The sequence below is a fragment of the Rhinopithecus roxellana genome, chromosome 5 (assembly GCF_007565055.1).
Source record: "Rhinopithecus roxellana isolate Shanxi Qingling chromosome 5, ASM756505v1, whole genome shotgun sequence".
NCBI lineage: Eukaryota > Metazoa > Chordata > Mammalia > Primates > Cercopithecidae > Rhinopithecus > Rhinopithecus roxellana.
Window position 1 is genome coordinate 151,753,864 of NC_044553.1, and position 24,886 is coordinate 151,778,749.

Consider the following 24,886-nt stretch of genomic DNA (forward strand, 5'->3'; position numbering starts at 1 on the left):
GACATTTATAAGCAGAAATAAATATTGCTATAGTGTGCTGGTTTTTATTTTGAATCTTGCAATGACAATTAGCAAGAGCTACAAGTTTCTGACCACCAGATCACTGTTGCTTTTTTTAGACTTCCTTGGTTAAAGTCAACATTTACTGATGCTCAAACGATTTTGGACATGACAGTTATACTCTGATCGATGGCCAATTCCCCTAAAGTCATAAGATATAAACCTGTGCTACAGTAAATTTCCCAGAGCAGAGCTTGGGAAATTGGATCTCTAGGAAACCCACAGTGATCACATTTTGGAAGGCCACAGACTCAAAGGTATAATAGACTAGAAAGGCCACAGATTCAAAGGTATAATAGTGCATTTAACCCTCCCAAAGGGTCTTGTAACCTGAGAAATACCCTATAGCGATTAAAAAAAAAAAAAAAAACTTAATTCCTCTAAACCAGTGGTTCCCAAAATGGGTGACTTTGTCCCACAGGGCACAACTGGCAAAGTCTAGAAACATAAAAATGTTTCCAAAAGGTTTTCGCAGAGGTGTGCATGCATGCACATATGTGCTCCTAGCATTTAGTGAGTACAGAGTACAGGCCAGGGATGCAGCTGACCACCCTACAAAGCACAGGACAGCTCTCCATTAACAGAATAATCCGGCTCCAAATGTCAGTAAGACCAAGGCTGAGAAACTCAAGGGTAAACTGACAAACTCTATACACTTAGTAATACAAAATAAAATATAAAGCAAAAGTTTTGGCTTAAAAGTATTTACTCTTTAAGGTGAACAAGGCATAAAGGGTATTGAAATGTGGAGAGAATTAGCATATACAGAGGGGTTCAAACATCAGCAATTTCAAAAAATAGTAAGATTATTCATTTAACTATAAACACCCAATATACTGCCTTACCTGGAATTTCGTTGGCTACAACTGAAGGAGGGCTTGACTGGTTGCTGCTGATCTGCTGGTGGCTGATCATGTGACAACACTGAGGCACGGCATTATTGACCATGTAGAGTGTGTCTGGCACATTGGACATCCTAACCATTCGCAAGCGCACAAGATCCGTTTGTTCCACCATCATCTCATCCAGCACTGACTGAAATAATCATTCAGTATTAACAAAACCAGTCAACCTTCCTCTGTTAAATCACATTTGAAGGAAGATTATTACTTTTATCAAATAAAAAGGGAATTAATTTATTTCTACTTTATAAATGTTAATATTAGTGGTGAAACAAGGTTCTCCTACATCTTTAACTTTTAAAGACTCTTTCAGCAGCATGTTTGAAAAGACATAACCATCTTTTGAAAAGTCTGCTTTTAATTAGAAGTATTTGAAATGTGAAGGATATAAAATTAATCAGAAATTACACATAATATTATAATAAAGAAAACAATATATACATGTGCTAAATAACAAAGCCAACAAAGTGCTCGAAATACAAATACTGAAGATTGATAATCAGGGCCAGGCGTGATGACTCACACTTGTAATCCCAGCACTTTGGGAGGCTGAGGTGGGTAGATCACTTGAGGTCAGGAGTTCAAGACCAGTCTGGCCAACAAGGTGAAACTCCATCTCTACTAAACATGCAAAAATAAGACGGATGTGGTGGCGGGTGCCTATCATCCCAGCTACTCGAGAGGCTGAGGCAGGAGAAATGCTTGAATTCAGAAGGAGAAGGATGAAGTAAGCCGAGATCTCACCACTGCACTCCAGCCTGGGTGACAAGAGTGAAACTCTGTCTTTAAAAAAAAAAAAAAAAAAAAAAGATTGATAATCAATTCAAGAGACCTATAAATAAACCAATTTTTCTTTTTTGAAGAAAAAAGAAAAATGTTGCCTGGGCTGGAGTGCAGTGGCGCCATTATGGCTCATTGCAGTCCTGACCTCCCAGGCTCAAGAAACCCTCCCACTTCAAGTCTCTTGAGTAGCTGGGACTGCAACAGCACACCACCACACCTGGCTAATTTTTATTTATTTATTTTTATTTTTTGTAGAGACAGGGTCTCACTAGGTTGCCCAGGCTGGTCTTGAACTCCTGGACTCAAGTGATCTTCCTGCTTCAGCCTCCCAAAGTGCTGAGATTACAGGTGTAAGCCACCACACCTGGTCTAAAAATAAGAAACATTTTGAGGCAACTTGATTGTATACTCATTGAGTATACACACTGTTTGGTCTGTTAAATTTATTTCAGAAAGCTTAATAGTGATTTCTTTACTTTCAAAGACTACCAGTTCCTCAAAAGGCCACTCAGTTTTTTTTTTTTTTTTTTGAAGACTGGTTCTTACTCTGTTGCCCGGGTTGGAGTGCAGTGGCTCACTGTGCAGCCTTTGCCTCCCAGGCTCAGGTGATTCTCTGAAATCAGCCTCCTGAGTAGCAGAAATCAGGGTGCATGCCACCACAACTGGCTCATTTTTTCCTTTTAATGTTTGGTAGAGATGGGGTTTTACCATGTTGCCCAGGATGGACATCTGAAAGTTCTTATGGCTGAACATCTAATAAAAATTAGATGTTTCATTTTCACATTATCATATTTTCCCAGACAGTTTTTCATGTTACAATATACATAATGCCAACTAGTTACTTAACAGGCCTGAAATTTTTTCTTACTTTGTGCATTTATTCTAAAACTAAACATAATTCCCAACGGTCAGCTGTTACAAGAGGTCGTGGCATTCCTTTAATTTACGAAGGAAGTCAAAAAGTGGGCAATCTTCTTTCAGAACATTTCCCCCATCCTCAAGATCACAAAATAGTGACAACCATTTTCAGTAAGTGGTAACAATTTGCAAGGCAATTAAATTAACAATTTGCAAGGCAACTAAAATGAGAAAAATATAAAATGCATTTTAACATAACCTAAGTTTTAAAAACATGCTTAATTAAAATTAAACATTTCAGAAAACTATTCTGTTGAGTAGTCAAACTAGAACTTACTTTCATTTTCCCTATTTTTGAAAATATAGGCTATTTTCAAATATTTAAGTAATACTACAATGAACCACTTTGTGCATATGGTTTGTAATAAAGTAGTCTACTATCTTCAAATGGTTTTCATTACCTTTGCTTCTTCCACATAGGGAGAGAAGAGTCGAGGACGAACATAGATGCCAGCATTTTTTTGCCGCAACCAGGCATTTGACTTTCCGCCTTCTGTTGTAGGAAGCATATCTGATGGAGGAGTACTAATCAAGCCTCTTTTCATCTAAAAAGAAAATTTTTTTAGATAGCAATCTGTGTAGTACTACAATAGTACAAAGATAAATAAAAATATTTATAACTGTAAATAAAAATATGCAACTTTATCATTTAAATAAAAATTTAGAAATGCATATGAAATTTAGAAATACCTCAATTTTTTTTTTTTTTTTTTTTTTTTTGAGACAGAGTCTCATTCTGTCGCCCAGGTTGGAGTGCAGTGGCATGATCTCGGCTCACTGCAACCTCCATCTCCTGGATTCAAGTGATTCTCCTGCCTCAGCCTCCTGAGTAGCTGGGATTACAGGTGCGCACCACCACGCCCACCTAATTTTTTGTATTTTTAGTAGAGACGGGGTTTCACCATGTTGGTCAGGCTGGTCTTGAACTCTTGACCTTGTGATCTGCCCACCTCGGCCTCCCAAAGTGCTGGGATTACAGGCATGAGCCACTCACTGCACCCGGCAAAATACCTCAAATTTTTAATAATATTTAAAAGATTTGCAATAAAAAGATACCATAATTTCCCATTTTACTCTAAATAGAGGAATATTTTAAAAAACAAGAGACACATTAATTAAAATGTAGTAAGTTGGACTAAAGATCAGAACTCTTAATGAAAATCAATTTTTTTTTCTTTACTCATCTAGGAACAAATTAATTTCCCACCCAACTCCCCAAGACAAAATGAGAACACTGACATGGGCCTATATCTATAGTACAAGGATACAGGAAGGCTAGCATAGCGCTTAGCAACACAGGCTCTGGGGAAGGCAGATGTAGCTCAAACTTCAACTCCTGCATTTAACAGCTATGTGACCATGGACATCTCCTTTACCTGGGCTTCACTTTAAGGGCTCCTGTATGGTCCTGGAGGTGAGGCAGTGCACAGCTAAGTGAATGAGGTATCCCTGTTGTTCCCTGACTGATGCCAGGAGCATCTGTATCAAGTACCTTCAGTTCCTAAGGTGGTGTGAGGGTTAAATGAAGGCAATGCAGATGAAAGCACTTGGCACAGTGCTTAGCACACACTAAGAGAGCATGAAAGTTAACAGCCATTATTAGCAAACCTGTGTTGGGGACTTATGATGTGTTAGCCACGGAACTAAGAGCAGAGGTATATATTTCGTAACCAAAGTTCTAAAATACTTTTCTAAACTACATACAGGGTTCAATTTGATTTGAGTACCAGGTTTTAAACAAAACCAAAAGTTGTTTCTCCAATATTACTCTCGTTAAATATAATCAACAGCTGCATTAGTTAAAATCACTTTTAACTAGTAAAATACAGCATCATCTAGTATTTAGAAAACAGAGAAAAAAAAGTCAATAATTTTATTACAACTGTAATGTTGATATATTTCCTTCCAGTCTTTTCATTTTCATTTTTATTTTTTTGAGACAGGGTCTCACTCTGATGCCCAGGCTGGAGGGCAGTGGCGAGATCTCAGCTCACTGCAACCTCCGCCTCCTGGGCTCAAGCAATTCTCTCATCTCAGCTTCTCAAGTAGCTGGGACTACAGATGCATGCCACCATGCCTGGCTAATTTTTGTATTTTTTGATAGAGACAGTGTTTCACCATGTTGGCCAGGCTGGTCTCGAACTCCTGAACTCAAGTGATCTGCCTGTCTTGGCCTCTGAAAGTGCTGGGACTACAGGCACCTGGCAGAGTCTTTACCAAACAAGTTTTACATAGTTGAATTTGAGAATACATAAAAATACATACTTTGCATCATCCTTTTTTTCTTCTTCTTTTGTTTGATGGGGTCTTGCTCTGTCACCCAGGCTGGAGTGCAGTGGCACAATCTTGGCTTGCCTCTGGGTTCAAGCAATTCTTGTGCTTCAGCCTCCTGAGCAGCTGGGATTAACGGAGTGTGCTACCATGCCTGGCTAATTTTTGTATTTTTTAGTACAGATAGGGTTTCACTATGATGGCCAGGCTGGTCTTGAACTCCTGACCTCAGGTGATCCATCCACCTTGGTCTTCCAAAGTGCTGGGATTAAAGGTGTGAGCCATTGCGCCCGGCCACTATAGTCTTTACAACAACTGTTCAGGGGAGCAAAATATTCTGCTGTGTAGTGGTACTATAACTACTACCTCAACGGGTGAAAAATGGTAACTGTTCGATTTTGCTTTCTCTGGTGTGTGTGTGTGTAATTAGTGAGACTGAATTTTTTTTTTTTCTAATCAGAATCCACACATTTTTAAAAAATTTTATTTTAGTTTATTTTTATTACTGCTCCTTGTGGAAGCAGGGCTACCCCATAGGCAGTATGCCCACAGTAGCCCATAAATACTTCTTGAAAACAATACTGTTTTCTTCTAGTTCTTCCATGTTTCAATTTAGTATTTAATTCTTCAATCTAACAAGGATTAATTTTGTGTGCCAGTGAAACAACAGTTTAACTTTCAATGAATTTCTTCTTCTGCTAATCACTTAATCTAGCACCACACTGACTTGTGATAGTTCGTTTATTATTACGTTTTCTGTTTTTTTGTTTTTTTTTTCCCTTTTCTTCCTTGAGTCAGGGTCTCATTCTGTTGGCTGATTATGGCTCATGGCAGCCTTGACCTCCTGGGCTCAAGTGATTCTCCTGCTCAGCCCCCCAAGTAGCTGGGACTACAGTCACACACCACCGCACCTGGCTAATTTCTGTGAAATTTTTTTGTAGAGATGGGGTCTTGCCATGTTGCCCAGGCTGATGTTGAACTCCTGGGCTCAGGTGATCTGTCCGCCTTGGCCTCCCAGAGTGCTGGGATTAAAAGTAAGAGCTACTGTGCCCATCCTGTTTAATTCTTACATTAACTAAGACTTTTTTCTCCACAATTTTGTCTGCTATGCTAGAATCACAGATAAAATATTAGCATTTTAAAATGTTTTACGTTTTAGATGCTATCCCTTCTTATGTCCTTTTAAAAGAAGTTATACAAATTTCTTATGAGTTGTTTTTCCAGATGACTTTTATCATGTTCCTGTGCAGTTAAAAAAAACCCATTATGACGTTTATAAGCACTACATTAAGTCGATAAGTCAACGTGTTAAGAACTAATATTTATAATATTTATTTTTCCCATCCACGAATTCAAGCAATTCTATTAATTTTTTTTTTTTTTCTGAGATGGAGTCTCGCTCTGTCACCCAGGCTGGAGTGTAGTGGCTCGATCTCGGCTCACTGCAACCTCCACCTCCCGGGTTCAAGAAATTCCCCTGCCTCAGTCTCCCAAGTAGCTGGGATTATAGGCATACACTACCACGCCTGGCTAATTTTTGTATGTTTAGTAGAGATGAAGTTCCACCATGTTGGTGAGGCTGATCTCAAACTCCTGACCTTAGGTGATCCACCCGCCTTGGCCTCCCAAAGTGCTGGGATTACAGGAGTGAGCCACTACACCCAGCCAATTCTATTAATTTTTTAAAAATTCACTGTTTAAAAAATTATGAAAGTAATAAGATGAGCTGTATCAATTTTCAGGTCCATCCATTCTTTTTCTATTGAGCCAATCCCTCCACTCCATTGCTCTCTGATTCACTGCTGTTCTTGAAGACTCTCCAAAGGTAATTTCTACCTTTTCCTTTTTGAATAAGGGTCTACTTGATCTACACTTAAATGACGGAATTAACTCTGCTAGAAATAATGCGCTAGAATGAGTAAGACCTATTTACCCACTCGACTCTCATTCACCGAACATTTTAACTGTACTATGTGACAGACACAGGGGACATAACATCGCACACAACAGACATCTGTCTGTCCTCACAGAATTACAGCTTCACAATACTCTGTTAGTACTAGAAATTATTTACAATGAATAAAAACATACGCCTGGCATTTTTCTTTTTTTTTTTTTTTTTTTTTTTTTTTTTTTTTTTTTTTTGAGGCGGAGTCTCGCTCTGTCGCCCGGACTGGAGTGCAGTGGCCAGATCTCAGCTCACTGCAAGCTCCGCCTCCCGAGTTTACGCCATTCTCCTGCCTCAGCCTCCCGAGTAGCTGGGACTACAGGCGCCCGCCACTTCGCCCGGCTAGTTTTTTTTGTATTTTTAGTAGAGACGGGGTTTCACCGTGTTAGCCAGGATGGTCTCGATCTCCTGACCTCGTGATCCGCCCGTCTCGGCCTCCCAAAGTGCTGGGATTACAGGCTTGAGCCACCGCGCCCGGCCAACGCCTGGCATTTTTCTTTTCATGAAAGGAATACATGGAGAAAAATACTTACTGCATCACTTAAGACTTCACTGTTTATAGGTAAGATGTGTTCAATTCGCACAAAAGGTAAGAGAGAAGAAAGGATCTCTCTGAGCTCTTCCATGTCCAGGTCCCGTCTTTTTACACCTCTTTTGTTCACACTATGGGCAGTGCCACTCAGTAAGTTTGGCTCTACGAGACAGAAAATGAAAAGTTTCCAACCAAATCCAAACGTTCTGAGACAGGTTTGCTTTGTTCTCTAGCTCATACACTAACAGTACCACTCTATAGACTTATGTGCCTCTGCTTTAAAAAGGGTTATAAATCAATTATTTTTCTTTCATAAGATGTTTAATAGGGATGTTCTTGGATAAAGAAAAAGCATGGTATCAACAGTACAATAAAATTATTTTATCACTGCTCTGCAATAAAGAATAAAGGATTCCTTTCTATAGCCTAACTCAAAAGAGAAAAGATGACAATCTACTAAAATCTAATTTTATCAAGGGCTTTTTAAGAAGCTTTCTCACTTTCGTGACCAGTTTTTAGTAGTATAAGGTCACTGCAGGGCATATGCCATTTCCAGTCACTGTAGGTTATCAGCATGCTCATTAGCCTGCATATGTGTAACAGTAATTTAACAACATGTTAATTACCTGGCATTTGAAACGGCAAAGCCGAATGTGCTTTATTTAGTTTTAAGATTCTTATGAAATCTCCCAAATTTCCATAATATGGGAATATTACTGCATAAAAGTAGACCTTTTGATCTTTGACATGTAATATATGTCCATAGTCCAGGGCAGAGAATGATTGCTTCATTGGGCATTAGTGAACGACAATCTGAAATACGTATGCTTATGATATTGAGGTGGGAAGAAAAATTACATAATTTGGAAATCTTTAATCATGTCTTTAATCTAGGGGTCTGTAATTTTTTTCTTAAAAAAATTAACACAGAATAAGATAACACAGAATAAGATCTTTATCATTCATGAATATAAATGTTGGATTTTTTCAAATATTCTATAGGAAAACTGATATTTTCCTTAAATCGTGTGTGTGTGTGTGTGTGTATGACACACACAGAGAGAGAGAGAGAGATTGTTTTTGAGAAGCTAAGTTTTTTGTGGATTCATTCAGAATAAAATTGTTAACTGGGTAGAAAAGAATTTTTTTTTTCCCCTTGCCTAGCTATGATTTAGCTTCATACTTATTTAAGGCATTTTGCTTTTCAAAATATGTTTTTTTCCTTAAAGTAGTGACATCCTGTTTTCATACAAAATCTTACACGAAACCCCCAAATATGTGACAGGTAAGGGCAGAATCCTTCTGTATAAAACTGACTGAAACAAAGCTATGGCCTGGCTCACTTAGCTTCCTTCTCATCCCCAACCCAGTTTGGAAACTACCTTTTATTTATTTTTTTATTATTATTTTTTAAGACAGAGTCTTGCTCTGTTGCCCAGGCTAGAAGGCAGTGGCATGATCTCGGCTCACTGCAACCTCCACCTCCCGGGTTCAAGCGATTCTCCTGCCTCAGCCTCCTGAGTAGCTGGAATTACAGGCGCTTGCCACCACACCCAGCTAATTTTTGTATTTTTAGTAGAGACAGGGTCTCACCATGTTGGCCAGGCTGGTCTGGAACATGTGACCTCGTGATCCACCTACCTTGGCCTCCTAAAGTGCTGGGATTACATGCGTGAGCCACCATGCCTTGCCTAGAAACTATTTTTCTAAGGAAAAATTTAACCCTTACGGATGCTTGTTATCTGCCCCAAATAAATGAAATTTCATCATTACCAACTTTACATCAATGAACAAGCTTATGGTCTATAACATTTACACAGAGTTATATACAATCGGTTCTTGTTATCTCGAGTAGTTATAAAGTCAACACAAACAATGAATCAGTGAATACTGAGCTCTTGTTCATAGGGAAAATACAGAGTTAGGTTCCTGTGATCCTCTGGGCACAACATTTATGTGAAATGATTAAGGCAGAACCTTGTTGTATGTGTTTCTGTTTAAAGATACTTTATTTAATGTATGTGGCTGATTCATTAACACTAACCTCATGACCAACAGCACTGTAACTCACGCCTGAATGAAGCTTATCTAACCCATGTATCGTCTCTGTAAGGCACACCATAGCTTTCTTGTTCTCAGGAACACTAGACAGCACTTCAGTACTACACCTGGGGGCCATCTTAAACAGTGAGATCACGAAAACACAAAAATGTAAAACATGTGGCACTCGGTAACATCTGAAACAAGAAGCCAGAGTGCCTCTGTCTTGTTAGAACTCAGCTGGGAATGTGCTTGTTGGGAGACCAAGCTTTTTGCTACTTCATGCATGTCCAGGAATGACCATGAAAGTACCACCAGTATTGATTTTGGGGTTACAAATAAATTTGAGTGACTAGGTAAGTTGACAAATATAAAAGCCACGAATGAGAACTAATTGTATACTGGCATTTAAAATTCTTTCTAAATCAATTGTAATGGTTTTCATATTTTAAAAAATTCATAACTTATCAGGCATGGTGGATCATCTGAGGTCAGGAGTTTGAGAACAGCCTGGCCAACATGGCGAAACTCTGTCTCGAGTAAAAATAACGAAAATTAGCCGTGCGTGGTGGCATGTGCCTATAATCCCAGCTACTCAAGAGGCTGAGGCAGGAGAATAGCTTGAACCTGGGAGGCAGAGGTTGCAGTGAGCCAAGATTGCGCCACTGTACTCCAGCCTGGGAGACAGAGCAAGACTCCGTCTCAAAAAAAAAAAAAAAAAAAAAAAAAAAAAAAAAAAAAAAAAAAAAATTCATAACTTTGCTGTTCTCTGAAATACAATTTTAAAAATAAAAATAAAACAAAATCAAATCTGAGAATTGCTAAATGTTTTTGCCAGCCACAGAAAAGAATTGGAAAAATAAAATAGAAGGACTGCTTTTGTTCCCTAGAGCTTGGATAGTAGGATATTAAAGAAACACTATAAAAAGGCTTAAAGGCAGGTTTAGCACAACATTTTTTATATTTAAAAATGTGACAAAACAACTCTGTAAATGTACTAAAATCCACTGACTTGAACACTTTAAACCAGTGAACTTTAAGATATGTAAATTATATCTAAATAAAGCTATCGAAAGGTGATAGAAAAGGGAAGTCTGTATTTAATTTTTCTAATTAAAAATTTTAAATTTAGGTTCAGTACATAAAGGAACACAACGATGTTTGAGGGAAGAACAGGTGGGTGGGCTAACCCTAGACACAAACAAAAGACTGCTGTAGAATCATAAATTTCCAAAGTTGAAAGCCCAGCCTCCGACATATGATGCTTCCTTCTCTTCTGCAGTGACCCCACTGGGAGGTCATTCAGAAGTATTATTTATTTCTCTTTTACCTTCCACAACATTTCTTTTTTTTTGAGACAAAATTTTGCTCGTTGCCCAGGCTGGAGTGTAATGGCGCAATCTCAGGCTCACCATAACCTCCGCCTCCCGGGTTCAAGTGATTCTCCTGCCTCAGCTTCCCAGGTAGCAGCTTCCCAGGTAGGCATGCGCCACCACGCCTGGCTAATTTTTTTATTTTTAGTAGAGACGGGGTTTCTCCATGTTAGCCAGGATGGTCTCGATCTCCTGACCTCGTGATTCGCCCGCCTCGGCCTCCCAAAGTGCTGGGATGACAGGTGTGAGCCACTGCTCCTGGCCTACTTTTTTTTTTTTTTTGAGATGGAGTCTCACTCTGTGTGTCACCCAGGCTGGAGTGCAGTGGCACCATCTCGGCTCACTGCAAGCTCCGCCTTGCGAGTTCACGCCATTCTCCTGTCTCAGGCTCCCGAGTAGCTGGGACTACAGGTGCCCGACACCGCGCCCGGCTAAGTTTTTGTATTTTTAGTAGAGACAGGGTTTCACTGTGGTCTCGATCTCCTGACCTCGTGATCCGCCTGCCTCGGTCTCCCAAAGTGCTGGGATTACAGGCGTGAGCCACCGCGCCCGGCCTACTTTCTACAACATTTAAAAATAAACAATGAATGCTTTTTCATTTGTACTCTTTTTTTTTTTTTCGAGTCTCGCTCTGTCACCCATGTGGAGTGCAGTAGTGCAATCTCAGCTCACTGCAACCTCTGCCTCCCAGGTTCAAGTGATTCTCACGCCTCAGTCTCCGAGTAGCTGGGAGTACAGGCACGTGCCACCACTTCCCACTAATTTTTGCATTTTTAGTAGAGGCGGGATTCTGCCATGTTGGCCAGGCTGGTCTCAAACTCCTGACCTCAGGTCAGCCTGTACTCGTATTTTTAAATTGAGGTTAAAATTCACATAACACAAAATTTATTTAAAACATTTTAAAGCATACCATTCAGTGACTCTTACTATACTCTTATTGTTGTGTAACCATCAACACTAATTCCACATTTTCATCATTATGCTTTTGTAACACTTTAGTCATTATATGAAATTATATTAAATTTTTCATTCTAATACTTCCATGAATCAGTCAACATGTTTTATTAAGCACCTAAGAACATAATAATAAAAAGTATCCTTTTAAAGCTGCAAAATACGACTTTCTGTTATATTTATTTTAATAAACTATACCCTGTCCACTAAAGGATTTTGCCTATGGTAAAAACTTCCATTTTCACCAGGCAACAGTGTCAGTTTTCAAGACTAATGTGTGGCATGCATTTCTGTAAGCTGGGAATGTAAGAACCACCAAAAATTTACACAAGGTAACTAGCGCAAGCTAATTTTCTGAGCTTACCTCTATCTGCTATTCTTTTCATCAACTGATGCTCTCCCCATTTAATCAGATATTTAAGGATATCTTGTTCACTTGCCTGTAAAAAAAAATGGTTTATATTTATTTTAGTGAAATTAGATAAGTGGTTAATTTCATTAAGGACTTTTCGTAGGTGGGAAATACAGCATGCAACTTAGCATGTTTCACTCTTTCCATTGGTTGAAGTTTTAGTGTTAAATCTATGGTCCATCGACAGGAAATACACAAGACTGCATTACATATATTTTATCCAGTAACCTCACTCTCAGCCCCAACAAATTTTTAAATTTCATTTCTATCTTCTTTTTCTGTAATCTGCTCCCTTCCTATTTTATTTTTTCATTTTAATTTTTCCTTTTCAGATGGAGTTGCACTCTATTGCCCAGGCTGGAGTACAGCAGTGCCATCATGGCAGCTGTACTCAACCTCCTGGGCTCAAGGGATTCTCCCCATCTCAGCCTTCTGAGCAGCTGGGACTACAGGTGTGTGGTCCCAGTTAATTTCTTTTTTTTTTTTTTTTTTTTCCTGAGATAAGAGTCTCGTGCTGTTGCCCAGGCTGGAGTGCAGTGGCGTGATCTTGGCTCACTGCAAGCTCCGCCTCCTGGGTTCACGCCATTCTCCTGTCTCAGTCTCCCGGGTACCTGGGACTATAGGCACCTGCTACAACACCTGGTTTTTGTATTTTTAGTAGAGATGGGGTTTCACCTTGTTAGCCAGGATGCTCTCGATCTCCTGACCTTGTGATCCACCCAACTCAGCCTCCCAGGTGGCTAATTTTTAAAAAATTTTTTGTAGAGATGGGGTCCTACCTGTTGCCAAGGCTGGTCTTGTACTCCTGGGCTCAAGCAACCCATTTCCTATTTTAAATTTATTTTATCTTACTATGTGGTTTCTATAAAGCTGCCTTAAATTCTCTTTTGGAAGAAAACACAGGTAAGTAAATGAAAGTATAAGTATAGGGTATAGGCAGAGTAACTACTAACTCCTGGAGGGACAGGAAAAACAAGTCAGTCAACTTGTTTTTGCAAAAGAAACTAAAATCTCTACAGGTATTTTACTGGTTGGTGAAGCACAATCTGTGAAATGGCAATGTATCCCTCATTTCTTTGTATTTTATTTAAAATCTTAGAGCAAATCTAGGCTGCTCTCCATTTTTTTTTTTTTTTTTTTTTTGAGACGGAGTCTCGCTCTGTCGCCCAGGCTGGAGTGCAGTGGCCGGATCTCAGCTCACTGCAAGCTCCGCCTCCCAGGTTTACACCATTCTCCTGCCTCAGCCTCTCGAGTAGCTGGGACTATAGGCGCCCGCCACCTCGCCCGGCCAGCTTTTTGTATTTTTTTTAGTAGAGACGGGGTTTCACCATGTTAGCCAGGATGGTCTCGATCTCCTGACCTTGTGATCCGCCCGTCTCGGCCTCCCAAAGTGCTGGGATTACAGGCTTGAGCCACCGCGCCCGGCCTATTTTTTTTTTTTTTTTTTTTAAATACTTTCTAAGAAGGAATGCAAAGCTCCTAAAGCAATAATCTAAGAAAACTAACAACTTCTAACACAAACATAAAGCATCCAGTTTTGATCAGGACAATGAGACAAGGTTAATGAACAAAGATTCTCCATAAATCAAGCCCAAGTATGACATCTGTACTGCAATCAAAGCAACAAAGGAAAAGCACAGATGCTGAGTGTATTATTTAACTGTCCACTGCATTTCTGACTAAAACGGTAGCATTTTATCATTTTTCTAGTACAAATACAAAGAAATAGGAAGTGGCTCAATGGGTTTATGTCTTTAATAGCATTAAAACAGTTGTACAGTTTTTAGCATAAAATTCATACAGCCAATGGAAAAAAATTAAGCTTGAATATACTTTGCCTGCAAGTATTTTCTGTAATATATAAAATCTATTATTAATTTAAATTTCCAGATTAAATTGACATTTAAGTCAAGAACACAAGAATCTGCTAAAAACTACTTCTAAACAAGTAGTTGAAAACATTATCATGCTTTGGAAGAATACATGCACTGAGTTTTGATAACCATTTGAGCAGATCAGAAAGTGAACACTATTTTTACTTTGTGCTGCTGAAGCTACTGTCTACAATCTAAGTATGGGATGCTCCACCAAAAGTAAGAAACCACTATACAGAAGTTACATTAATAGAAGTCAAGAAAATCACTGTTGGGATGTGCTTCTGACCTTGCCTACTGCCCCAATCTCTTTTTGGTGCATTTGGCTGGGACCTGGGCTTGTTCAATGTTGAGTCATGGCAGCAGGGTACATGAAGAACCAGTGAGACAGAAGGCTTTTGTTGTACAACTATGAAGAGGGCAGTTCCTGTGTGGTTTGATCACAGCCTGTTTCTCTTCCCCTGCCCTACCCCAGATGGAAGAGTAATAGAGCATAGACGGATTTTTTTGGTGCACATATGAAAGACAATGAGTTTGAGAGGTGTTTAAATGATTACCTGTAGGTAGTCAGACTGGATAGCAGTAAGCAGATGGTCTTTGCTGAGTTCATAAAAAACATCCGAAGTCATGACCTGGGAAAATTCCTCACAGAGGAAATGTAAAGCTTGTCGGTGTACCCATTTAGAGCCATATGGATGAGAACTCCACTTGAGGATGGCAATTAAGGTATCTAATGAGATGCTCTCAGCAATGATATCCTCACAGCCTAAAAGAGAAGGCAAATACTTCTTGAGATTAATCATAAATATTACTTATTGAACATTAGTGTGCTAGGTACTATATTTAAAAGTCACAACAGCAAAAAAGAACTCAAGGAGATAAATAAAATCTCATGAAAATCACCAAAACTTGGTGGGATGGGTTAACAATAGACTATGGCATCTATAGAAAATCTGCTGCCTTACAGAGATGGATCTAGAGAAAAAGGCAGAGAATCCTCCCAAGTTCAAGATAATAAACATCTATGTGCAAATCCAACAATGTGAGTAAGACAGTATAGAGGAAGACACTGGACCAAAGGGGAAAGAAGAGTAGGCAAAAAGGCTGCAGTGGTGGAAACTGGCTAGAGGAAGGATGTGGATGCCACCTGACTGATGAGAGAACGCACACCTCAGAATAAGGTAGGTGGGCTGCCAGATATGCAGACATCCACTCTTTGTAATGAAAACATAGCACCTTGCATTGTTGACAGTTTAATCCTTCAGAAAACAGACAAAATACATCTGAGCTTAATTCTGGCAAACTTGAAAAAGGAAGTGAAAAGGACCAGGATCCTGGAGAAAGCAACTATGGCATTTCATGAACTCAAGGAAGAAAAGAAAACCTAAGGAGATTCAACTCTCCTCCTCAGGAAATATCATTTCAAAACATAAAGATAAAATATAAGTAAAAATCTGAGTGACAAAGATTATGGGAGTGAAAATGCCTAAAGTTGAACAGAAATTTTTTATTAAGCTTACTATAAAACAAAAAACAATCCTGATAATGTGAAAACAAACAAACAAACAAAAACAGGCATTTAAACACCACCACCAGGTCAGGCGCACTGGCTCACGCTTGTAATCTGAGCACTCTGGGAGGCCAAGGCAGGCAGATCACCTAAGGTCAGGAGTTCAAGACCAGTCTGGCCAAGATGGTGAATGAAACCCAGTCTCTACTAAAAATACGAAAATTAGTTAGGCATCCTGTAATCCCAGCTACTAGGGAGGCTGAGGCAGGAGAATCGCTTGAACTCGAGAGGTGAAGGTTGCAGTGAGCCGAAATCGTGCCACTACACTCCAGCCTGGGCGACAAAGCAAGACTCTGTCTCAAAATAAAATAAAATTAAATTAAACAAACACCACCAAAAATATGGATATACAGAAAGGGTATAAATGAACTCCAGAGACTTCTAAAGTTCAAAGCTGTTTGTGAAACCATGAAAGGTATAAAGACAAAGGGAGTAAATCCCACTTTCAAGTGACAGAAGATAATGAGTAGCAATATGGTGTCTACAAAAAGTAATCCTTCATTCCCTTTTCTGATATGGTACCAGATGAGGAGAAATATCATAGATAACCGCATAACTTGATTTCCACAAAGTATTTAGAAAATATTTCATGATGCTGCTAAGCTGTAAGCACCACAAGATAGGGACTGCTATCTTCAATGTATTCCTAGCACTTGTGCTAAATAAAAATGCGTTGAATGTACAAATGAGATCTTTGCAGACAAGATGAAGAGACAGGGGATGGGATGACAGGACAGTGGTTAACAGAACCATTAATAAATAGCACTGATTATACTTGATGTGTGGAGTGGGAAGTTGGTTTTTGCCATGTTTATCAAGAACTTGGGGCTGAGTGCAGTGGCTCACACCTGTAATCCCAGCACTTTGGGAGGCTGAGGCGGGTGGATCACCTGAGGTCAGGAGTTTGAGACCAGCTTGGCCAACATGGTAAAATCCCATCTCTACTAAAAATACAAAAATCAGCTGGGTATGGTGGCACATACCTGTAATCCCAGCTACTTGGGAGGCTGAGGCAGGAGAATTGCTTGAACCCAGGAAGTGGAGGTTGCAGTGAGCTGAGATCACACCACTGCACTCCAGCCTGGGCGACAGAGTGAGACCCTGTCTCAAAAACAAACAAACAAACAAACAAACACACACCTTGGATAATGATGTGGAAAGTATGTTTCAAAATCTTCAGATAACCCCAAACTTGGAAACACAGTTAACACCACACTGCACAGCAGAATCATAATTGCCTAAAAAGACTGATCAAAATGAAGTTGAAATACAACTAGGAGAATTAGTTCTACATTTAAGAAATCAACTGCACAGCAGATGATGGTTGGCTTAACTAGAACTATATAAAATATCTGGGGTTTTTTTTTTTAACTGAATGAATGCAAAATGTGACACAGGTGTTATAGATCTGAATCTATCTCAGGCTTTTCAGGTACAAGCATCGAGCTGTAATCAAAGGACTAATGTTGCTGCTTTCTGCGGAGTGCTGTGTTGTTCTGGGCCCCGTGGGTCAGTTTAGATGAGCACTGACCAAACTGCAAGAGTCTCAGGAGGGCAAGGGAATAGTCGAGAGTTTGCAACTTATCACAGGAGAAAAGCTCCAAGCAAGAGATTATTTGGGTTATGTAAGAGAATCCTGAGGAGAGACATAAGAGCTGTCTTTAAATGCCTCTTCATGAGGCAGAGGAGAAATAACTGATTTATCCGTTGCTCCCAGGAAACAGACAGATGTTAAAAGCAGGGAGATTTTGACTCAATGATAAGAAATTTCTAACAATTAGAATTTCCATCCTCTTCTCCCATCAAAAAAAGGAACCTTCTAGAAAGTGTCAGAGCAGAGGCTGGCTCATCACATTAGGGATAGAGTATAAAGAACCCTGACACTGGAAAGGGAACTAAGGTCAGAAGATGTCCAAGCTGATTTCATCACAAAGACAAAACCGGTTTTTATAAAGATGGTAACAGAGCAAGTAAAAGATATATTTATTCTAAGCACTAAAAGAACATCCCTATAAGGAACACAATGAGACCACCACATTTATATCCACATATAGATGACACCCAAAGGCATGAAGATATGCTGATGAGAAGCGGGAAATATGGGAAAGTTTTCAACAGTCATCATTTTATGATGAGCCTTTGAGCCTTGAATGCCAAGCTGACGAGGACAGACCTCATTCAGTAGCCGGTGGAGGACCTCTGTTGGCCTGTTGTTTTAAAGTGGGTATTGGAACAGAATTGAGTGGGATGAGTCAATCTGATAGGAAAGGCAATCTTATAGATGTCTTGGGGAGTAAAGCAGGGGAAATGAGAGAAAAGCTGGTTATTTAAAATGACGTGTCACAATCCTACTAAACCAGGATACTGGCAGAGGTGAAGAAAAAGAATGAAAGATAACATGATCACAAATATTTAAACTGCTGAGGTTTACAAAGAAGCAGGATACAGTAGGGAAAAAAATGGGCTTTAAAATCAGACAGATTGGACTCGAAATCCTAGCTCTGCCACTCAGTAGCAAAATCACTTTAGGCAAATCACTTAACTCTTAAGAGTCTGAAATGTTCTCATCTGCAAAGCTGAGATTGTTTCCTACCTCACAGGGTTGTTATGGGATTTAAATCACACCATACTCTCGACACTCTACATTTGTTCAAACAGTCTGGAGTACCTAAGCCGAGTACCCTGAATACCCAGCTCTTTTCACTGCCTGGTGGTACCTGTCCCATGGCCTTCACCTCATTATATCCCTGACTTCCCAGTTGATAGCTCCAAGCCTGAGCTGACTCCCAGTCACACCTGACTTTCACATGGATTTTCCACAAACATCTTAAATGCCAAAGTCAATTCATTTCCTCTGGGAAATCTGGTCCTCTTCAGTCACCAAAACCAGAGGTCTGAGTACTATTATGGGGTCCCTCTCTGGACGCCCATAACCAATCTGTCATCAGATGCTGTTCATTCTTCTTTTCAATCCAACCCCTCCACAGAATCTCCACTGAATTTTCACCACCTCCTTTTCAGAACCTGATACTTTTCCCCTGCATTATTGAAATGGCCTTTAAAAAAATTTCCACCTCCAGTCTCTCCTCTTCTAATCTGCTCTCTGTACTATTGCCAGAATGATCTTTTAAAATGTAAATTATATATGCCTCTTTAACGAATTATTCAATAGCTTCATGCTACAAATGATTTCAAGAAAAAGTTCCAGCTACATCTCCCTTGATAATCTGGCACCTGCCTACTCCCCAGCCCATCCCTGAGCAGACTCTACACCCCAGTCATACTGCGTCCCTTCCAATTCCCCAGAAGCCCACCAAACGCTTGCACCTCCAGGCTTTTGCGTATGTTGTTCCACTTTTCTGAAATGCCCCTAACTCTTTTTCTTAACTTCTCTGCATCTTTAAGTCTCAGCTTAGATGCTGCCTCTTTTAAGAGCCTACTTTGATACTGCTCCTCAAAGCCTTAGGTCAGGTGTTCCTCCTACCTAAAAGTTTCTCTGGTACCCTGTGTTTGTCTATAACAGCACAAAACTCTCATACTACTATATCTTTCTTATATATATTTGTCTGACTCTTCCACCAGACTAAGCTCCTTTTCAGTAAAGGCCCCATCTTATCTGATTCTATAGTGTCTGGCACCTAGTAGATAATTAAAAGCAAATAATAGTAACTAACACTCTTGAAAACTTATTATGTATATGTACCAGGCTCTGTGCTAATTGCTTGCTTTAGAATATTTAATTTTAGCACTTCTTCTCAAAGGAGGTTGTATTATTATTACCATTATCATCCCCATTTTATAGATGAGAAAACTAAGGCTCATGAAGATTAAATAAGTTACCCAAGGTTACACATCTAGAAAGAAGCCAAGTCCTACCAAAACATATCCTTCCTTTCCCTCCCAAAAGGTCCCCCTCTTCCTGCTTTTTATGCCTCTAACTTAGGTTTTTTTTTTTTTTTTTTTTTTTTTTTTGAGACACAGCTTTGCACAGCCGCCCAGGCTGGAGTGCAGTAGTGCGATCTTGGCTCGCTGCAACCATCATCTCCTGGGCTCAAGTGACTCTCCCGTCTCAGTCTCCCGAGTAGCTGGGATTACAGGCACCCACCATCATGCCCAGCTAGTTTTTTGTATTTTAGTAGAGACGGGGTTTCACTATGCTAGCCAGGCTGGTGTTGAACTCTTGACCTCAGGTGATCTGCCCGCCTTGGCCTCCCAAAGTGCTAGAATTACAGGCGTAAGCCACTGCACCCAGCCCTAACTTAGGACTTTTACTAATCACTGCTCATTAGAACTTATTTAGAACTACCTCTCTCACGAGCAGAAAGTACCTTATAAATATACTAAACATGGTGATATTAACTCAAAAATGTAAAAGGAAGACAGGTAAACAAAGGGAATGTTGGTAATGTCAAAATTAATGTTTTAATCTGATGGTAAAGGATTTCAATTAATGATAGTAAGACTTTGTCAAGGTTATCGATATTGGAATGAAAATGTAAATATACCAGCAAGGCAGAAGGGATGCTGGCAGGGAAAGGCCAACAAGCGGGTGCTGGGAGGCTTTACATGGTGCCACATCCTTGGTAATGGCCAAGTCCTGTAGGTCCAAAACCATCAGCACACTCAAAGATGATCAGACTCTTGGTGAAAAAGTGATCCTAACACAAACCCATGACACACGTGCAGATCACAATGCTTACTCATGGGCAGTACAGGGAGTCAGTTCCAGTGAGCAGAATGTCATGTATTCTCTCTCGGCACTTTGCAAACTATCGCGAGTCATGCTACAGTTTTTTTCTTTCTTTTTAAATTTCCAATGTGTCCTGGACCAATACTTTAGTAAAATTCAGCCAAAACACCTCTTGAATATTGTGGCAATTGTTTAAAGTTTCTAAATGCTTGCTGTTAATTTCTGTACCTAGCTCACTCACTGTAGACGTGCTCTGAATAGTACGGCTCTGTCTAGAGTCCCCTTCCTCTTCTGGGAACGGGGCTGGCCTTACCTCCTACCATGTGAAGAGCGCACTGTGACTAGCTTATTGGTCCCAGGAGGAGAATGAGCAGCCCTGGGAACACAGCCACCCCTGCTGACTCACAGTGGCAATGAGAGAGGTCCCAGTTGCTGCAAACTGAAGCAGAAATGCCCCACCTAACCCAGAAACTTATGAGAAATAAATGTTCATTGTGATATACCACTGAGGCTCTCACGTTGTTTCTCACACAGCAATGGTTGACTAATAAACCAGTTAGATATTCTTAGATCAACTCAAAAACTTTTTTTATTTTTTGAGATGGAGTTTCACTCTTATTGCCAGACTGGAGTGCAGTGGTGTGATCTCAGTTCACTGTAACCTCAGCTATCAGGGTTCAAGCAATTCTACTGCCTCAGCCTCCTGAGTAGCTGGGATTACAGGTGCCCACCACCACACCCGGCTAATTTTTGTATTTTTAGTAGAGACGGGGTTTCACCATGTTGGCCAGGCTGGTCTTGAACTCCTGACCTCAGGTGATCCACCTGCCTCAGCCTCCCAAAGTGCTGGGATTACAGGCGTGAGCCACTGTGCCTGGCCAAAAGCTTTTATTAACAGCCAAGCGTGGTGGTGGGCATCTGTAATCCCACACTTGAAGAGGCTGAGGCAGGTAGATTACCTGAGGTCAGGAGTTCAAGACAAACCTGGCCAACATGGCGAAACCCAGTCTCTACTAAAAATACAAAAATTAGCTGGGTGTGGTGGCATGTGTCTGTAGTCACAGCTACCCGGGAGGCTGAGGCAGGAGAATCCCTTGAATCCAGGAGGCAGAGGTTGCAGTGAGCCAAAATCGCGCCACTGCACTCCAGCCTGGGCAACAGAGCGAGACTCTGTCTCAAAAAAAAAAAAAAAGAAAAAAGAAAAAGAAAAGAAGCTTTTATTAACAATTTCCTGGTAACAGAAAAATTCCACCTGCAGCCAAGGCATTTAATGGATAAAAGGCACCAATATATTCCACTCAGACAGATTTTCAATGATGCTGTTGGGAGGCTGGCAGGTAGTACAAAGTCAACTTCTTACAATTTCTTTTGCTTATACAGATCCATCATCTACTTATTTAATCCTTTCCTCTATTCTCTTTTACTAGGATATTTTCTTTCTAATCCTTAATGTGAGCAAAAATACCTTCCCTCAAAAAATTGAGTCACATAACTAATATGAATGAATGACCAAGGCTGAAGGCTGAGACATAAAGAGCTAACAAATCAATCTGAAATTCAGTAACACAAATGACTGTATTGCTGCATGTTAAACAGGATCAGTTTGTTTTTATTATCATTTTTTGTTTCTCCTCTTCATGTTTGTTCCTCTGGTAACTAAAAAAAAAGCCTCAATGTTGCCAGTTCTCCTGAATACACTGTCAGGATCTTTGTTTCCCCCTTACTTATTATTCCTACAATGCCACCCTACTTGTTTCACCAATACCAGTGGGAAACCTTTCCACTGGCTCATGTCCATCAGCAAATGTATAAACGGCTTCCAGATTCATACTGAGGTTGGGGTGGAAAGAGGAAAGAGGAAAGAGGAAACAGGCAATGGGGAAGGGAAAAAGGAACAGGGAGATTACAGCTTGCCATGCAACATAAAACAAGACCGTAAGTTTAGAGGAGGGCCAGCCTTAGACTTGGCATGGTGACTCTTCAGAGGCACCAGAGTTAGAAATAAGACTTGAAGTACAAACAGGCTTGAGAGAAAAGTTGCTTCAATTCTTTCTTACTAACCAGTATATGACTGATTCAGAATCCTGGGAAAAGAAATTAAGAAATAAAGAAAGTGAGTGTGGCAGGAAGTGAAAGACCCTAGGTTTTAAATTCAGGCAGCTGCATCACTAATTCTCGGTCCTCACTTAGCCTGTGCCAGATTAAAATACATCCTGTCTGGGTGCGATGGCTCAAACCTGAAATCCCAGCATTATGGGAGGCCAAGACGGGTGGATCGTTTGGGCTCAGGAGTTCGAGACCAGCCTGGGCAATATGATGAAACCCTGTCTCTACAAAAAAATACAAAAATTAGGTGGGTGTAGCGGTGCATGCCTGTAGTCCCAGCTACTCAGGGGGCTGAGGTGGGAGGATCGCTTAAGCCTGGGAGGTAGAGGTGGCAGGGAGCCAAGAGATGGCACTGCACTCCAGCTTGAATGACAGAGTGAGACCCTGTCTCAAAAAAACAAAACAAAACAAAACAAAAACGACATCCTGTGGGCGGGTGCAGTGGCTCACACCTGTAATCCCAGCACTTTGGGAGGCCGAGGCAGGTGGACCATGAGGTCAGGAGTTTGAGACCAGCCTGACCAACATGGTGAAACCCCATCTCTACTAAAAATGCTACTCAGGACCTCAGGAGGCTAAGGCAGGAGAATTGCTTGAACCTGGGAGGCAGAGGTTGCAGTGAGCCAAGACTGATTGCACCACTGCACTCCAGCCTGGGTGACAGAACAAGACTCTCTGTCTCAAAAACAAACAAAAAAACCACCCACATCCTGTGAGTCTTATTTCCTCATGTCAGCTGAAAGAATCTGAAGTTCTGAGGATTATGTTGGAAACTGGGGAGCAATGTGTCTACCCAATACCCTAGAAATCTTAAATTTCTACTCTGCCTTTCTGGCCTCCTTTGACCTCAATGTCTAACCAGTCAATGTGTCCTACAGATTTGTCCTTCAGAACATCCTTCAATGAGCCTCTCTTCCATTCCCACTAGACCACCACTTTTGTTCAAATCCTTAGCATCTCACATACCAATTGCTGAAAAATTTCCTACTGTCTCTCTCCACCCAGGATTCCAATGCATACAGAGCACACTACTGAAAGGTTTAAGTTTTCTAAAACAGCACTATCATCACATCATACCTACAAATCTATTTTTAAAAGGCAACCAAGAATTCCTAATCCAAAGCAAAAACTGAGTGTCAGATATAAGGGTGAGAAGACAAGTCAACCTGCACCTCAGTGTTCTGCACTGTCGGTCCTTAGATGCTGTGACTCTGAGAGCTGGTTGGATGAATGCTCCTCTCTACTATTTCTCAGGAGGACAATTCTGAAGAGGAGTCTAAACCCAGGTGTCTGCAGTGGTGACCAGCTCAACGACCCACTGCTGTAGTGCTCCCCCTCACTCCTATTCATGGTTCATGGGATACTTACTGAATAAATGACCTGCATGTAAGCCTTTGATTTGGGATGTGCTTTCAGCAGGGATTGTGAGGAATGGGAGGAGACACCCAGCAAAGATAGCTAGTAACAGAAATGGCCCTAGAAAACAAGGTTCTTGAATGAGATTCTAGATCTCCCTTACTCATTGACCGAATGGCAAAAGGTTCCCCCTCCCATTCCTCCTGGTAGGTGGCATGGTGATAACCCCTGTACATAAGCAGCATGACAACACTAGGAGCAGATTAAAATGAGGTATATGTGGCAGGTAAAGTATCAGATCACCAATCATGGTGGCACTTGAATGGAATGGAAACATTAGTGATTATAAGGCCTAGATACTGGCTGGATTAACAGCTTTACAGGCCATGAACAAAGAATGACAGGCTCAGGTTAGCCAACCCTTAAATCTAGGCATTCTTCAAAGTCTGAAGACTTCCAGGTCAGTGTCTGAAAAGACCCTATTTCTTGCAGCTACAGGGCAGAATGCCAAAATTCAGGCTCAAGACTTAATTTTAAGGATATTATAACTACTAAGAAGATATGAAAGAAAGCCTCGACAGGTATTCTATGATAAAATCTGGGTCCTGGTAGGAACACTTGGACACAGAAACCTGAAATGGGGATATTTGGGTGGCTTAGCTGAGAATATTAAACCCCAAGATTTACCTGAATTTTCTGGGGTAGGAGAAGCAGCTCCCCCAACTCCTTACTAGAAAGCAGCAGCCTCCTTCATCTGGAGACCCTGCAGGTGCCTGAAAAGATAATGCTTGTTCTCTTTAAGATCAGTTCCTGCCTTCTCTCACTACCTCCAAACCAATAATGAGGATCATGTCCCCAGCACAGTCTGACTGGGAAAATACAGTCCCTGTTCTGGGAGGAAAGAGTGTAGACACCCAAAGAATTATAAGACCTGGTTATCTGCACTGGCAGGTCCTGAAGGTACACTTGTACAAGTGGATACTGTGTTGGACGAGGTGCAATGTCTGTGGCAATACAATAGCAGTTCATTCAGAACCCAGGGGATTCACTGCAGCATCTTCTGGTGCTTCTTTGCTGAGGGATAACAGAGACCTAGT

At 40.6% G+C, this 24,886-nt stretch overlaps 1 protein-coding gene across 1 annotated transcript in view; it reads right to left on the reverse strand.

The window, feature by feature from the left end:
- Nucleotides 1-24,886, reverse strand: part of BTBD7 (BTB domain containing 7) — a 113,927-nt gene that overhangs the window by 13,923 nt on the left and 75,118 nt on the right. The window contains exons 4-8 of the mRNA XM_030930115.1: nt 14,625-14,833; nt 12,146-12,221; nt 7,416-7,576; nt 3,065-3,208; nt 906-1,095 (exon numbers count right to left, since the gene is read on the reverse strand). Coding sequence (XP_030785975.1) covers nt 906-1,095; nt 3,065-3,208; nt 7,416-7,576; nt 12,146-12,221; nt 14,625-14,833 — 780 coding nt within the window. The remainder of the gene's footprint in view (nt 1-905; nt 1,096-3,064; nt 3,209-7,415; nt 7,577-12,145; nt 12,222-14,624; nt 14,834-24,886) is intronic.